This window comes from Pseudopipra pipra, chromosome W (genome assembly GCF_036250125.1).
Source record: "Pseudopipra pipra isolate bDixPip1 chromosome W, bDixPip1.hap1, whole genome shotgun sequence".
Classification (NCBI taxonomy): Eukaryota; Metazoa; Chordata; class Aves; order Passeriformes; family Pipridae; genus Pseudopipra; species Pseudopipra pipra.
This window is the reverse complement of record NC_087580.1, coordinates 25,600,723-25,615,576: the sequence shown is the minus strand read 5'-3', so window position 1 is coordinate 25,615,576 and position 14,854 is coordinate 25,600,723. Positions and strand designations below refer to the sequence as shown.

Sequence of the window (14,854 nt, the reverse complement as noted above, 5' to 3'; positions counted from 1 at the left end):
AGGATGGCAGGTCTGAAGCACTCACAGGATGTCCCTGGGAACAGGAGGGGAAGACTGGATCTGAAAATGAAACCTGGAAAGCAGAGAGCAGGAGTGTCATGGTGTCACTGCAGGAGAGTTCCAGCCCTGGAGCAAGGTCACAGAAGAAGTGACCCAGTCCATGCAGTGCCCTCAGAAGATCCCACAGCATCCTGGAGATGCTGGAAGGGAGCCCAGCTCTGCTTCACAAGTTCCCAGGGCCTGTCCCTGCCTGTGCTCCAAGGGCTTCCAGCCCCCAGGACTGTGCTCAGAGAGCACTCAGGCCTTACAGCGAGAAAGGGGCTCAGGAGGACAGTGTGGAAGTGGCAAGAGAGCAGCTCTGCAAAGACCAAGCACTGCTGCTCCCTGGCAGTGCTGCTGGGCTGGGATTCTTGTCCCCTTCCTGTTTGTAAATACCCCCTGTCCTGCAGTGTGCTGTCCTTTAGGAACATCTGAGAAGAAGGGTCTTGGACAAAGAAGGCACTGCAGGGTCCTTTATTTTGTTTAAAGACTCAGAGAGCACAATTCATCATTTATACATCTCTGGGTCAAATTCAATGGGTAGATACTGAATTAGAAGGCAGATGCATAATAATATTTCATTGCACAGAAAATTATTGCAAGAAAACCCAATGACTTTCACGAAAAACCACAGCAGGAAGGCTGGGCCATTGATCAGTCCCATTCTGAATGCTACACACCAGAAAACAGGCACTTTATTGCTCCTGAAAAGCATCCAGTTATCATTTTTCTCAGGGCATCCTTGAGCTCCTGGTTCCTCAGGCTGTAGATGAGGGGGTTCAGTGATGGAGGCACCACCGAGTATAGAACTGACAGAGCCAGATCCAGGGATGGGGAGGAGATGGAGGGGGGCTTCAGGTAGGCAAAAAATGCAGTGCTGAGGAACAGGGAGACCACGGCCAGGTGAGGGAGGCAGGTGGAAAAGGCTTTGTGCCGTCCCTGCTGAGAGGGGATCCTCAGCACAGCCCTGAAGATCTGCACATAGGAGAAAACAATGAAAATAAAACAGCCAAATGCTAAAGAGGTGGAAATCAAGAGAAGCCCGAGTTCCCTGACATAGGACTGTGAGCAGGAGAGCTTGAGGATGTGTGGGATTTCACAGAAGAACTGGCCCAGGGCATTGCCCTGCCACAGGGGCAGGGAAAATGTATTGGCTGTGTGCAGCAGAGCATTGAGAAACCCAGCAGCCCAGGCAGCTGCTGCCATGTGGGCACAAGCTCTGCTGCCCAGGAGGGTCCCGTAGTGCAGGGGTTTGCAGATGGCAATGTAGCGGTCGTAGCACATGATGGTGAGGAGGAAAAACTCTGCTGAGATGAAGAAGAAAAAGAAAAAGTGCTGTGCAGCACATCCCATGTAGGAGATGGTTGTGGTGTCCCAGAGGGAATTGTGCATGGCTTTGGGGACAGTGGTGCAGATGCAGCCCAGGTCTGTGAGGGAGAGGTTGAGCAGGAAGAAGCCCATGGGGGTGTGCAGGTGGTGGTCGCAGGCTACGGCGCTGAGGATGAGGCCGTTGGCCAGGAGGGCAGCCAGGGAGATGGCCAGGAAGAGCCAGAAGTGCAGGAGCTGCAGCTCCCGCCTATCTGCGACTGCCAGGAGGAGGAACTGGGTGAGGGAGCTGCTGTTGGGCATTTGCTGTTCCTTAGGACAGGGTCTGTTCAGAAAAGGAAAGCACAGAGAACAATTAAGACAGCCCCCTCTCAGCAAAGCCAGTGCAGTTTTCAAGGAAATCCCCTCCAAGTGAAAGGCATTTCTTTTCTCTGGTTTGTGTTTTCTGAGGGTGCTGTGAGGAGCAGCAGCTCTGGTCATGTACCGCCAAAAACTCAGCTTATAGTGCCCACCCCCAAGGGAAGGCTCAGCACTGCCCAGGATCCTGTGCTCATTTCTGAGACTGCCTGAAATATTCATCTGTGAGAGTAAAAGAGCTGGAATTTCATTGCAGCCTCCTGAACTGAGAGAAAAATGTCTATGCTACAATGCCTAAGCAGGAAACACACCTCAGGACTAATTCCTTTCCTGTAGCCCCTGTCTTTTGTGAGCTTTGCAAAAAATTCTCCATTCAATATCACGTAGTGGTCTGTGAGCAGGTCTGACCCTGCAACAGTGAGACACGGAAAAGATCATTCCTCAGCTGCCAGGTTTGCTCCTTGCCCACAGCCCTTCTGCCCCAGCCCTGGGAGCAGCTCCCCGGGCCGGCTGAGAGCTGCCCCTGGCAGGCAGCAGAGTCCCTGCCCAGCAGAGTGCCCTGGGCTGCAGGACCCTGCTCTGCCCCACAGCCCTGGGCACCCCTGGCTGCACCCCCGGCTTCACAGCTCTTCCAAAGTGCCCCAAAACAGCCCCTGCTCACCCATCCCATCAGCTGGGGCTGGGCCAGCTTTAGGAGATGCCTCCAGGAGCTGCCCCTGCACTGCCCTGCAGCCACAGACTCACCGTGTGCAGCCCTGCCAAGATTCCTCCTGCAGGGAGCTCTCAACCATCCAGCCAGTGCTGAGCCCCTTCAAGCTCTGTCTGTGCCCTGCTGGTGTCCCTGAGCTGCCCTGGCAGTGCCCTCAGCCCTGCTGGGCTGTGCAGAGGAGCTGCTCACCAGCAGAGCTGTCTCTTTGAAGCTCTTCTTGCTTGCCAGGAGCTCCCTGTGTGCCAGGAGCCCAGCCCAGCTCAGCAGCACAGCAACAGCCCCAGGCATTTCATGACCCTCAGGGGGGTTTGATGTTGTTTACATGAGACTCAGTCCCTGAGAGGAAGTTCAAACAACTTCTCAAGAAGTCAAAGTGAGATTGAAACACGAAAGTTTCCTGTAGTGCTAATGAGTCTCACTGAGGGACATAACTGAGAACATGTCCCCAGGTTCCAGTTAGAGCAGAAAAGTGCAGACAGTGATGACAAGGATGGACAAGCAAGGGAAAGGTGGCTCTGATGCTGAATAAACAGTGACTTGTTTCCTTAATTCAGAGGACCAAGCCCTGACCCCAGCCCCTGGGAAGGCAGATCCTGTCCCTGTCTCATTCCTCAGGGCTCTTCCTGGGGCACTGGGATGTGGGATGTGCAATGCCAAGGGCAGGACCATGGGGTGGCACCTGCCAGGCTGCTGAGCAGGGACAAGGAGGCCCTGAGGCCCCAGGGCTGCAAGGGCCACTCCCCTCCTCCTGTCATCAGGGGCACAGACAGCAGCCATGGCCAAAGGCCTGCAGAAGGTGGCTGTGTCAGGGCCTTTCAGCTTCTCCCCCTCCCTGTCTCCTCTCCAGCCCAGGCTGTCCTACGGTGTCCATGCCCTGCCCCTTTCCCTGCAGGCTGTCCTCATCCCCCGGCTGCCCCACCTGGCTGGCACCTTCCTGCACTGACATCTCTGCATCCTCCCTGGCTCTTCCTGCACACACAAAGCCTTGGGCTCATCCAGACTCCTCCTGGGTGATGTGTTGCAGCACAGTGTTTTCCTTGGAGTGAAATTCCTTTTTCCTCGTGTCCACTCAGGACCTCCTCAGCTGCACTTGGCATTAATTCTTTCTTTCTCATGCTCTTTTCTGCTATGACAAAAGGATCCACCATCTCTAAATCCTCCCTTCAAGCCCTCTCAGGGCTGTCCTGTACTGTCCTCAGTCTCCACACCAGTGAGGCCACAGCTCCTTAGCCCCTCTCTAGTGCTCATGTGCTTGAGACATTTAAACCCCATCTTGGGAGATCTCTGGGCACTCACTAATGTTTTTGCAGATGAAAATATCGTGCTCATAGTCTAAGTAAATCACAGTTCCCTTGAAAACCAGCATGCATTCCCACTGCTATGGTCAGTTACCATGGCAAATAGAATACATTCTCATTGCCACAGTCAGTTACCATGGCAACCATAATACATTGTCATTGCTATGGTTGGTTACCATGCCAACCATATTACATTCCCATTGCTACAGTCATTTACTGTGGTAAACAGCATACTTCCCACTGGTACAGTCAGTTACCATGGCAACCATCATACATTCCTGTCACTACAGTCGGTGACCATGGCAACCATCACACATTCCCATTGCTACGGTGAGTTACCATGGCAACCATCATACAGTCGCATTGATACGGTCAGTTACCATGGCAACCACCATACATCCCCACTGCTGTGGTCAGTTACCATGGCAAACAGCATATATTCTCATTGCCACGGTCAGTTACCACAGCAACTACCATACATTTCCATTGCTAAGGGCAGTTACCATGGCAACCATCACACATTTCCATTGCTACAGTCAGTTACCATGGCAACAATCATATATTCCCACTGCTATGGTTGGTTACCATGGCAACCAGCATACCTTCTCATTGCCAAGGTCAGTTACCATGGCAACCATCATACATTGCCATTGGTACAGTCAGTTACCTTGGCAACCATCATACATTCCCGTTTCTATGGTCAGTTACCATGACAATCATGATACATTCCCATTGCTACACACAGGTACCATGGCAACCATCACACATTCCCGTTGCTACGATCAGTTACCATGGCAACCATTATACATTACAGTTGCCATGGTTGTTACCATGGCAACCATCATACATTCCTGCCATTGCGGTCAGTTACCATGGCAACCATCAGACATTTCCATTGTTATGGGCAGTTACCATTGCAACCAGCATACATTCCCATTGCTACAGTCGGTTACCATGGTGACCATCATAATTCCCACTGGTTCAGTCGATTACCAATGGCAAACCACCAGACATTTCTACGGTCACATACCATGGCAACCATCATACTTCCCACAGGTATAGTCAGTTACCAATAGCAACCAGCATATATTCCCATTGCTACAGTTAGTTACCATGGCAACCATCATACATTGTCATTTCTACAGTCAGTTACCCTGGCAACCATCATACAGTCGCACTGCTACTATCAGTTACCATGGTAACCATCATACGGTCGCATTGCTATGGCCAGTCACTATGGTAACCAACATACAATACACTTGCTACGGTCAGTTACCATGGAAACCATCATACATTCCCGTTCCTACAGTCAGTTACCATGGCAATCATCATAAAGTCCCATTGCTATGGTCAATTACCAAGGCAATCATCATACATTCCTGTTGCTACAGTCAGTTACCATGGCAACCACCATACATTCCCACTGTTACGGTCGGTTACCACGGTAACCATCACACATTCCCATTGCTGTAGTCGGTTACCATGGCAACCATCACACATCCCCATTGCTGTGGTCGGTTACCATGGCAACCATTATACGGTCCACTGCTACAATCAGTTACCATGGCAACTGGCATACATTCCCATTGCTACAGTCAGTTACCATGGCAATCATCATGCTTCCCATTGCTGCGGTCAGTTACTATGGCAACCAGCATACATTTTTTATGCCATGGTTGGTTACCACGGCAACCATCATGCATTCTTATTGCTGTGGTTGGTTACCATGGCAACCAGCATACATTTCCATTGCTACGGTCAGTTACCACAGGAACCATAATACTTCTCACTGGTACAGTCGGTTACCATGGCAACCATAATACATTCCTGTTGCTATGGTCAGTTACCACAGCAACCAGCATACATTTCCATTGCTACAGTCAGTTACCATAACAGCCATCATACACTCCTGTTGCTTTGGTCGGTTACCATGGCAAACATTATACATTCTTACTGCTATGGTCGTTTGCCATGGCAACCAGCATACGTTCCCGTTTCTACAGTCAGTTACCATGGCAACCATCATACTTCCCACTGCTAAGGTCGTTTGGCATTGTAACCAGCATAAATTCCCGCTTCTATGGTCAATTACTATGACAACCATCATACAGTCAAATTGCTATGGTCAGTTACCATGGCAACCATCATATTTCCCTTTGGTACAGTCAGTTACCATGGCAACCACTATACAGTCTCATTGCCATGGTCAGTTACCATGGCAACCATCATACATTCCCATTGCTACGGTCATTTACCACAGCAAGCATCAATCATTCCTGTTGCTACAGTCACCATGGCAAACATCACATATTTCCATCTGTAATGGCACCATCACAGATTCGCATTCCTATGCTCGGTTACCATGGCAACCAGAATACATTCCCATTGTTAAAGTCAGTTACCACGGGAAATATCATACATTCCCAGTGCTATGGTCGGTTACCATGGCAACCAGCATACCTTTCCATTGTTACAGTCAGTTACCATGGCAACCATCAGACATTTCCATTGCTATGGGCAGTTATCATGGCAGCCAGCATACATTCCCATAGCTACAGTCAGTTACTATGGTAACCTCTTGGTTCCTCTTGGACAGAAGTAGATGCAGATGAGCCTCCCTCTTGTCCACCAACCTGCCAGCTGTGCTCTAAAGGCCTGTGTCCGAAGGGGTATCTTCACCAAGACTCAGCACAAACCTCTGGGACTCTTTGCATCCTCTCGCGCTGCCTTTCCAGTGAATTCCAGGGTTATCAAAACCAACTCGAATGGGCTCTTTGTCTCACTCCACAAGGTCATCCAAACCACTCTCTCCTCTGAACCTCACCCACAAAAGTTCACCCAAGTTGTTCATCCCCTAGAGCAGCTCCACAGGTCCAAGAAGCTCCTTCCTGCTGAGGACACCTCTCTCCTGCTCTTTCTCTCCTGTGTCTCCTTGGCCTTCTCTCCCAACCCGTCACAGCCCTGCAACCTGGGAACTGTCTCAGCAGGCCTGGGCTGTTATTGCCTGCAAGTGGAATGAAGAGAGACTTGGGGCTGCAGCTCCTCCTGCCTGTGCCCCACATGCAGGGCATTGGGGCCTGTCTGGCTGCAGCCCCTCAGCGGGGGCACCAGGGGTAAGAACAGACTTGCAGTGGGGAAAGCTGCTCTGAAAGCCCCGAGAGCTGGGGTGTGCAGAGGCTTTGCTGACAATGGCCTTGGGGGTGGACGTGCTGGGACTCAGGCCCAGGGGGAAAATCACAGACCTGATCCCTGAGGAGATCAGCACATGCTGCTGAAATGCGGGGGGAGAGAAGAGCCAGCAGAGGGAGGAAACAAGTGTGGACAGCCTGGGCTGATGTGCTTTGGACTCGTGCCTGGCCTGGCCTTGGCTGGGCAGAGAAGGGACAGCCTTTGTGTCCCTGCAGGGCTGGGATTCACTCCCTGCCCCAAAGGCCCCCAATGTGTCTGAGAAGCCCTGGGTGGTGCCTGTCCCACAACTGCTGGGAATGGGGATGGGGTTCCTGCACAGGCCCTGTGCTGTCCATGGCAGCTGCTGCACTTGTGCTGCAGAGCCCTGGCACCTCCCCTGGCACTACAGGCCCCTCTTTGGCTACTCAGTCCAGGCTCAGCTGCCCTCAATTAGGTTCAGCAGTGAAGGGATGTCCAGGAGACAACTGCCACTGTACTCCAAGGACATATAGAAAATACCCTGCTAAAGAACAGAAGAGAGACCTCTCTCCCTGTGCTACATGACTCCATTTGGTCACCTGAACACCTCTAGGGGCTGCCCTGGACAGAAGGAACAGTGACAGGTTCCCCTGTCCTACCTGTGGGCACCTTCTGCCACTGAAGTTGGCCAAAGCAATGTCCCAGCAGCCTCCAAGAAGATCCCACAGCTGCTGCTCTGTCCCTAGGAACTGCTCCATTGGAGCCCGCAGTTCCCAGCAGGAATCGCGGTCACCTCTGGCCCCTCAGAAGGAACCAGGGCTTTGTGTCCCAGCAGGTCACTCCTGGCTTTGGTCTTCATTCATTGCCATGGGAGCTGGGACAAGGAGTCACCTGCAGGGGCCTGTTTTGGGCCCACTGAAGTGGGGCAGGAGGAATCCCAGCCCATGGGGGTTGTGGGGGGAGCTCAGTGTCCTTCTGGCCCCAGGTCTGTAGAGCCACAATGAGACACTTCTGTTGACTCAGCTGAGTCCCTTCCCTCAGTGCAGGTGAAGGAGATCCCTCCTGGGCTCTGTCTGGGTTTCCTGTCTAATGATGGGACATGAAAAGGGGACTCTTGAACTCTGTGTGTGTTTGGAGAAATGACCCTGCTAAAAGAAGTGTCTGTGCCCAAGTGAGAGAAGGCACATCATTATTTCCTTCAGCTGTGTGCCAGCAGGTTCCCCTGGAGCCCCAGGGACAGCTGGAGGGAGCCCAGAGGGGCAGAGCAAGGGCTGCCTGGGGCTGTTGCTGTGCTGCTGAGCTGGGCCAGGCTCCTGACACACAGGGAGCTCCTGGCAAGCAAGAAGAGCTTCAAAGAGACAGCTCTGCTGGTGAGCTGCTCCTCTGCACAGCCCAGCAGGGCTGAGGGCACTGCCTGCAGCACCCAGGGCACAGGAGAGAAGGCAGAGAGATGAGAGGCAGCCTGGGCTGGAAGGTGACTGAGCTCTCACTACAGGAGAAACCTTCCCAGCATTTGAATGAAGATTTCTCTGGTTGTAGGAAAGTTCAACTTGCCTTCCTGGAGGCATCTCCTAAAGCTGGCACATCCCACAGCTTCTAGGATCTTTCAGCAGGACTCTCCCAGTTGCTGCAGTGCAGGGGAAGTGGCCATATGGCAGAGCAGGGCAGGAGCTGCAGGCAGCAAGGGCAGAGAGGAGAAGGGAGCAGGAGGTTCAAGGGATCCTGGGGTGGGAGGACAGGGCAGAGCTGCTCAGGGCAGGAACCTTGCCAGCCCTTTGCCACGGTCAGGCTCTGGCTGCAGAGCAGTGCAGGTGAGTTCCTGCAAGTGCCTCTCCCAGCTGCCAAATGGCAGCAGTGGCAGGAGCTGCCAGGATGGCTCTGCTGGATTTGCTGGGGTGCATCAGGAGAAGCTGCTGCAGAGCAGGACTTGCTGCTGCCCCATCAGAGGCCCAGGGCCAGAAGGTTCCCTGTGCCAGGGCTGGCTGTGGGGTGGGAAGGTGGGGGTGCAGCCAGGGGTGCCCAGGGCTGTGGTGCAGAGCAGGGTCCTGCCCCCAGGGCTCTGTGTGCTGGGGCAGGGACTCTGCTGCCTGCCAGGGTCAGCTCTCAGCCCGGCCAAGGAGCTGCCACGGGGCTGGGGGAGAAGGGCTGTGGGGAAGGAACAACTCCTGGGAGGGCAGAGCAGGGCAGAGTCCTTCTGATCTCCAAAGTGGGCTGCAGGGATGAGGGCTGGTCACAGCTCCAAATCAAAGCAGGAAATTTCCCAGAAGGTATTTCCAAGAGGCACAGACAGACAGGAGGTACCTTCAAGAGAATGAACCAGTTCTTTCAGTGTTATACTCTGGGTTGTCTGGGTGTTGAGTGTGACAGAGAAATCAATCTCTAAGCACAGGAGGAGACACTGAAACATGACCTCTGTTAGATTAGAGGAGATTGAACCTGAGAGTGTCAGAAATCAAAACTGTCTTATAGACAGCATCAGTGTCACTTTTTCAGCCCTGGGCCCAGGGAAGCAGCTGCTGGCAGGGACAGCTCCAGGCAGCAGAGCCCTGGGCAGGGAGTGGGGGGCAAGAGCCCCCAAAGGCCTGGGGGAGGGGGCATTCAGGCAGCTCTGGGGGCCCTTCCCTGAAGCTCTGCTGGGCACTGTGTGCTGGGCCATAGAAATGAGGATTCCTGCTGTGATGGTAAAAATAGAAAACACAGGTACAATTATTCTAAGGACAGACTGAGCTTCTGCTCTGCAGCCCCAGCTCTTCTGAGTCATGGGTGTAGAGATCGAACTTTGGTATTCAAGGTCTGTTACATCTGACATTCCTTGTGTGTATGAGAGCTGTACCAAAAAAGTTCCATGTCCAGCTGCAACAGAGTAAAACTGACTCCTTGGCAGCGCATTTGGCGACATTTGACACATTGATTTCCTTTAAGAATGGAGTGGCTTTTTCACAGAGGTCTGTCTGAACTGTTTCCTGTCCTTCCCTTTTCTGAAACAGATCCTGTGCTAAGGAAAAGCAAATGCCCAACAGCAGCTCCCTCACCGAGTTCCTTCTCCTGGCATTCGCAGACAGGCGGGAGCTGCAGCTCCTGCACTTCTGGCTCTTCCTGGCCATCTCCCTGGCTGCCCTCCTGGCCAATGGCCTCATCCTCAGCGCCGTAGCCTGTGACCACCACCTGCACACCCCCATGGGCTTCTTCCTGCTCAACCTCTCCCTCACAGACCTGGGCTGCATCTGCACCACTGTCCCCAAAGCCATGCACAATTCCCTCTGGGACACCACAACCATCTCCTACATGGGATGTGCTGCACAGGCCTTTTTCTTTCTGTTCTTCATCTCAGCAGAGTTTTCCCTCCTCACCACCATGTGCTACGACCGCTACGTTGCCATCTGCAAACCCCTGCACTACGGGACCCTCCTGGGCAGCAGAGCTTGTGCCCACATGGCAGCAGCTGCCTGGGCCACTGGCTTTCTCAATGCTCTGCTGCAAACAGCCAATACATTTTCCCTGCCCCTGTGGCAGGGCAATGCCCTGGGCCAGTTCTTCTGTGAAATCCCACACATCCTAAAGCTCTCCTGCTCACACTCAGGCTACCTCAGATAAATTGGGCTCATTGTGGTTAGTGCCTGTTTACTGTTTGGTTGTTTTGTTTTCATTGTTTTCTCCTATGTGCAGATCTTCAGGGCTGTGCTGAGGATCCCCTCTCAGCAGGGACGGCACAAAGCCTTTTCCGTGTGCCTCCCTCACCTGGCCATGGTCTTCCTGTTCCTTAGCACTGCAGCATTTTTCAACCTGAAGCCCCCCTCCATCTCCTTCCCTTCGCTGGATTTGGCATTATCAGTTCTTTACTCGGTGGTTCCTCCAGCACTGAACCCCCTCATCTACAGCCTCAGGAACCAGGAACTCACAGTCTCCCTGAGGAAACTGGTAGCTACACTTATAGACAATAATAAAGTGTGTCTTTTCTTCTGCAGAACATTTTGAATGTAACATTGCAATCAGTGCCCTTTTTTCTCCTATATTTTCCTTTTATCATCAGTACATTTCCTTACTCTTTTTCTACTTTTATAATGTTATCCACAAATCAATGGCACTGCTCATGGGATTTCTACATCAATATCTACCATTCTTCTTTAATTCAAAGACTTTCAAAAGGCTTGTTCTCTGTACATTTGAGTAGAATAAAGTTCCGTGCCTTGATTCCTGTGTCCAAGATGCTTCCTCAGCCCTTCTCTGGAGCTGCAGGGGCCGTGCCTGTGTGCAGAGCTGGAGGGAAGAGACTCCCAGCACAGCCAGGGACAAGGGCACTTGCTCCTTCCACATCTGCTCTTTCCAACTCCACACTGTCCTTCCCAGCCCTGCTGTGGGTGCAAGGCCTGAGTGCTCTGGCAGCTCGGGCACAGTCCTGCTGTGTGTCCATGCTGGGATCACAGGCAGGGACAGGCCCTGGGCACTGCTGACACAGAGCTGGGCTCCACACCAGCAGCTCCAGCAGCCAAGGGCATCTCCTGAGGGCAGGGCAGGAAGGCTTCAGGCTCTCACCCCACCTGCAAGAGGCTGGTTGTCCCTCCATGGAGGGACATCAGGGGACCAAGTCAGAAGTCCAAGTTTGCTTTGTACTGAGGACACTTCAGCCTGTCTGCTCCGTCCCTGCCCTGCCTTCTGGCCTGTCCCTTTCCCTGTCCAGCAGGAAAGCAGCCTGGCTGGGCAGCATTGCCCCTGTGCAGGCAGGAAGGCTCTGCAGGCAGGAGCGGCTTTGCCCTCCAGCAGAGGCACTTCTACCCTTTCCCAAAGCCCAGAGCACAGCTGGGCACTGGGATGCAGCCAGAGGCACCCACAGCTCCATGGGTCCCCCTCTGAGCTGCCTGCACAGCTTCAGTGAGCACCAAACAGAGAAAGAAATGCTCTCACTGACAGGACTCCAAGCAGGGCAGACAGGACATGAAGAGAGAAAATTGAAAATCAGACCTCATCAGTGGAATCTCCCCTCATGGGAATGGGACATGTCCCCAGACTTCAGAAAAATTTTTTTCTTCCTCTCTCTCATGACCTGCTCCATGATTGTGGATGGGAACAACCTCATCATGGGGCTACTGGAGAAAAACTTGGAAACCTGCTACAGCTCCACCACCCTGAGTGACCCCTGACTGGGGACACCACAGTCTCTGCTCCCAGCACTGTCAGTGCCATTTCCTGCATCTTTGGCACATGCAGAGTGTTTCCTGCAGATGGCCCCATCCCATGACCATCACTGGGCTGTTTACCAGCCCTGCTCTCTGCAAGACCCATGCACTGGAAGGGTTGTCTCCAGCAGAGCTGCACCCTGGCTCGGGGCATTTCTGTCCTCTACAGTCACCATTTCCTGCTTCTACCAGACATTGTTTGTGACCCTGATGAACTGGGTCACTTCTTCTATGTCCTTCCTCCAGGGCTGGAACTCTCCTGCAGTGACACCATGACACTCCTGCTCTCTGCTTCCCAGGTTCCATTTTTAGATCCAGTCTTCCCCTCCTGTTCACAGGGACATCCTGGGAGTGCTTCAGAGCTGCCATCCTGGGGCAGCTCCTGCCCAGCGTGGGCAGGCACAAGGTCTCTCCACCTGCTCCTCACCTCCCCAGTGCCACTGTTTTCTGCAGCCTCCTCATCCTTGCCCAGCACAGCCCTCCTGGCACAGTTGGACACAGCCCTTGTTCTGCCCCCTCCTCAGGCACCTGCCCAACCCCCTCAGCTCCAGCCTGAGGGCCAGAAACCTTCAGGACAGGGAGGCACTGGGGAAAATGCTGAGGACACCCATGGACTGCAGGAAGAGACCACTGGAGTGGTTGGTCTGTAGGGAGAAATCACTGCTGCCTCCCTTCTGAATCACCCTCAGGACCTGGACAAGCCTGGATTTTGTCTTGTTTCCATGAGGCCCTGCAGTGTCAAAATGGCCCCTTGATTCCATGAGGCTGCACAGTGTCCCCGGGTTTCTTTGGCTCCAGAATGCCCTGTAGTGTCATGATGGTCCCTTCAGTCCATGAGGTGTCCTCAGTGTCACAATGACTCCTTGATTCCATGAAGTTGCACAGTGTCCCTAGGTTCCATTTTCCCCGAGTTTCCCCAGTGTCACAATGGCCCCTTTATTCCATAGGGTTCCCCAGTGTCCCAAGGTCCATTTGGCTCCAAAAAGGCCCTGTAGTGCCACAGTGGCCCCTTTGATTTTATGAGGTTCCACTGTGTCCCAGGGTTCCTTTGTTTCCATGAGGCACCACAGTGACACAATGGCCCCGTGGTTCCATGAGGTTCCAAAAGGTTTCAGGGTTCCTTTTGTTCCATGAGGCCCCAAGTGTTAAATGGTCCCTGGTTCCACAAGATTTCACAGTGTCCCTGAGTTCCTTTCTTTCCATGAGGCCCTGCAGTGCCACAATGGCCCCTTGATTCCATGAGGCTGCACAGTGTCATCACAGAGCTGAGCCCATCCAGGTGAAAGTTTTGGGGAGATTAGGAGGAACTGGGACAAAAAAGATTGGATATTTGGGGAAGGAAAGAGGGGCTTGGCCAACAGAGAGGAAAGATTTTGATGAGGTAAAAACAGGTTCAGGGAATGTTGAGGGTGCTGAAACACTGACTGTGAAAACATTCCTGATGGATCTTTATCCTCTTTGAAACCACAAGCCCCAACGCTACCCAAAAGTGCTGTCCCTCCCATGGAAAGGAATCCACTGCTCTAATTCCAAGCCAGAAAAAGCCCCAAAACAGAACTCCAGACTCTTATTTTTATCTTCAATGCCCACCCCAATCCAAAACCTGTATTACCAGTAGGAAAAGTAAGCTTTAATCCTAACCCAGCCTAAAAATCTTTTCCCCTAATCATGAAGCAGACACTGCCAGCAGAACAACAAACCTCCCAAAGTTCTGCCTAATCCCCACCCTGAGCTCTAAACCCCAAGCCCTGACCATTCAGCACCCCCACAGCCCTTGGGAGCAGGGCAAGGACCTGCAGGGCCCAGAGCAGGCTCAGGGGGTTGGCAGAGGAATGGGAGGTGACCTGGATCTGCTCAGCTCTGCAGTGACCCCCAGGAGAAGGGCCTGGGCTCTGGGAGGGATGTCCTGTGGCACAGGGGCTCAGGATCCAAGGTAATAAGGCCAAGTGCACATGGCAACAGCCAGAGCTGGTGCAGAGACATCAGGGAGGGTCTAGAAATGCTGCTGGGAGGGGGGTGGGAAAGCAGGAGGGGTGTGTGCAGCCTGCAAGGCCAGAGCAGCAGCAGGGCCAGGGCAGGACAGCCTGCAGGAGAGATGGCCAAGGGCTCTGGCAGGGCTGCAAGGCCCAAAGGCACCCAGGCCTTTGTCCCCTTGCCTCTGGCAGCTGCCTCTGCCACTCAGGCCACCACAACCAACTTGCCTGGCAGGTTCTGCCCTTGGTTTCTGCCTCGCCCCTCCCTCAGGAGCCTGGCAGGGGCTGCCCAGTTTTGGGCCTTGGTTCTTCCTCCCCCTCCCATCCCAGTGCCCCCCAAACAGCCCTGAGCCAGCCGGGAGGGACAGGATCTGCTGGGCCAGGGCCTGGGGCTCAGGCCTTGGCCTTTGTGCTCCACAAAACCAAGGCAGGCTTTGCTCAGCATTGCAGGGGCCTGCCCAGAGCCTTTGTCTGCCTGCACTCCTGGCCTCCAAGGAGCTGCTCCAAGGAGTCCCTGGGGAGGCTTTGTCAGTGCCTGCCCTCAGTGGGGCCCAGCAATGCTTCAAGGCACTTGGAGTTTGGCTTCTGACTTCTTCAGCAGCTGCTTCAATCTTCTCTCAGCACCTCAGGGTCATGGGCTGGGCTGCAAACACACCGTGGGGCTCATTAAAATGCAGAAATCCCTCAGGATCTCTTTGTCTTCCTTTAATTGTCTTCAAAGCAATTTCAAAACAAGTCTTCAAAGTTTGTACTTTTTTTTGTTTTAATTCAATTATGGATACTTTGTAGTTCAGAGGAGAGGTGATAGAGGTGTTCTCCAAGTGATCTTGA

The 14,854-nt window shown here is 53.2% G+C and overlaps 1 protein-coding gene across 1 annotated transcript; it reads right to left on the bottom strand.

The window, feature by feature from the left end:
* Positions 1 to 750: 750 nt before the first annotated feature.
* LOC135405488 (olfactory receptor 14J1-like) lies at positions 751 to 1,668 on the bottom strand (the record flags this gene model as incomplete). The annotated part of the gene is made up of 1 exon (XM_064640188.1): positions 751 to 1,668. A coding segment is annotated over exon 1 (918 nt), but the record flags the coding sequence as incomplete, so codon positions are not given.
* Positions 1,669 to 14,854: the final 13,186 nt, after the last annotated feature.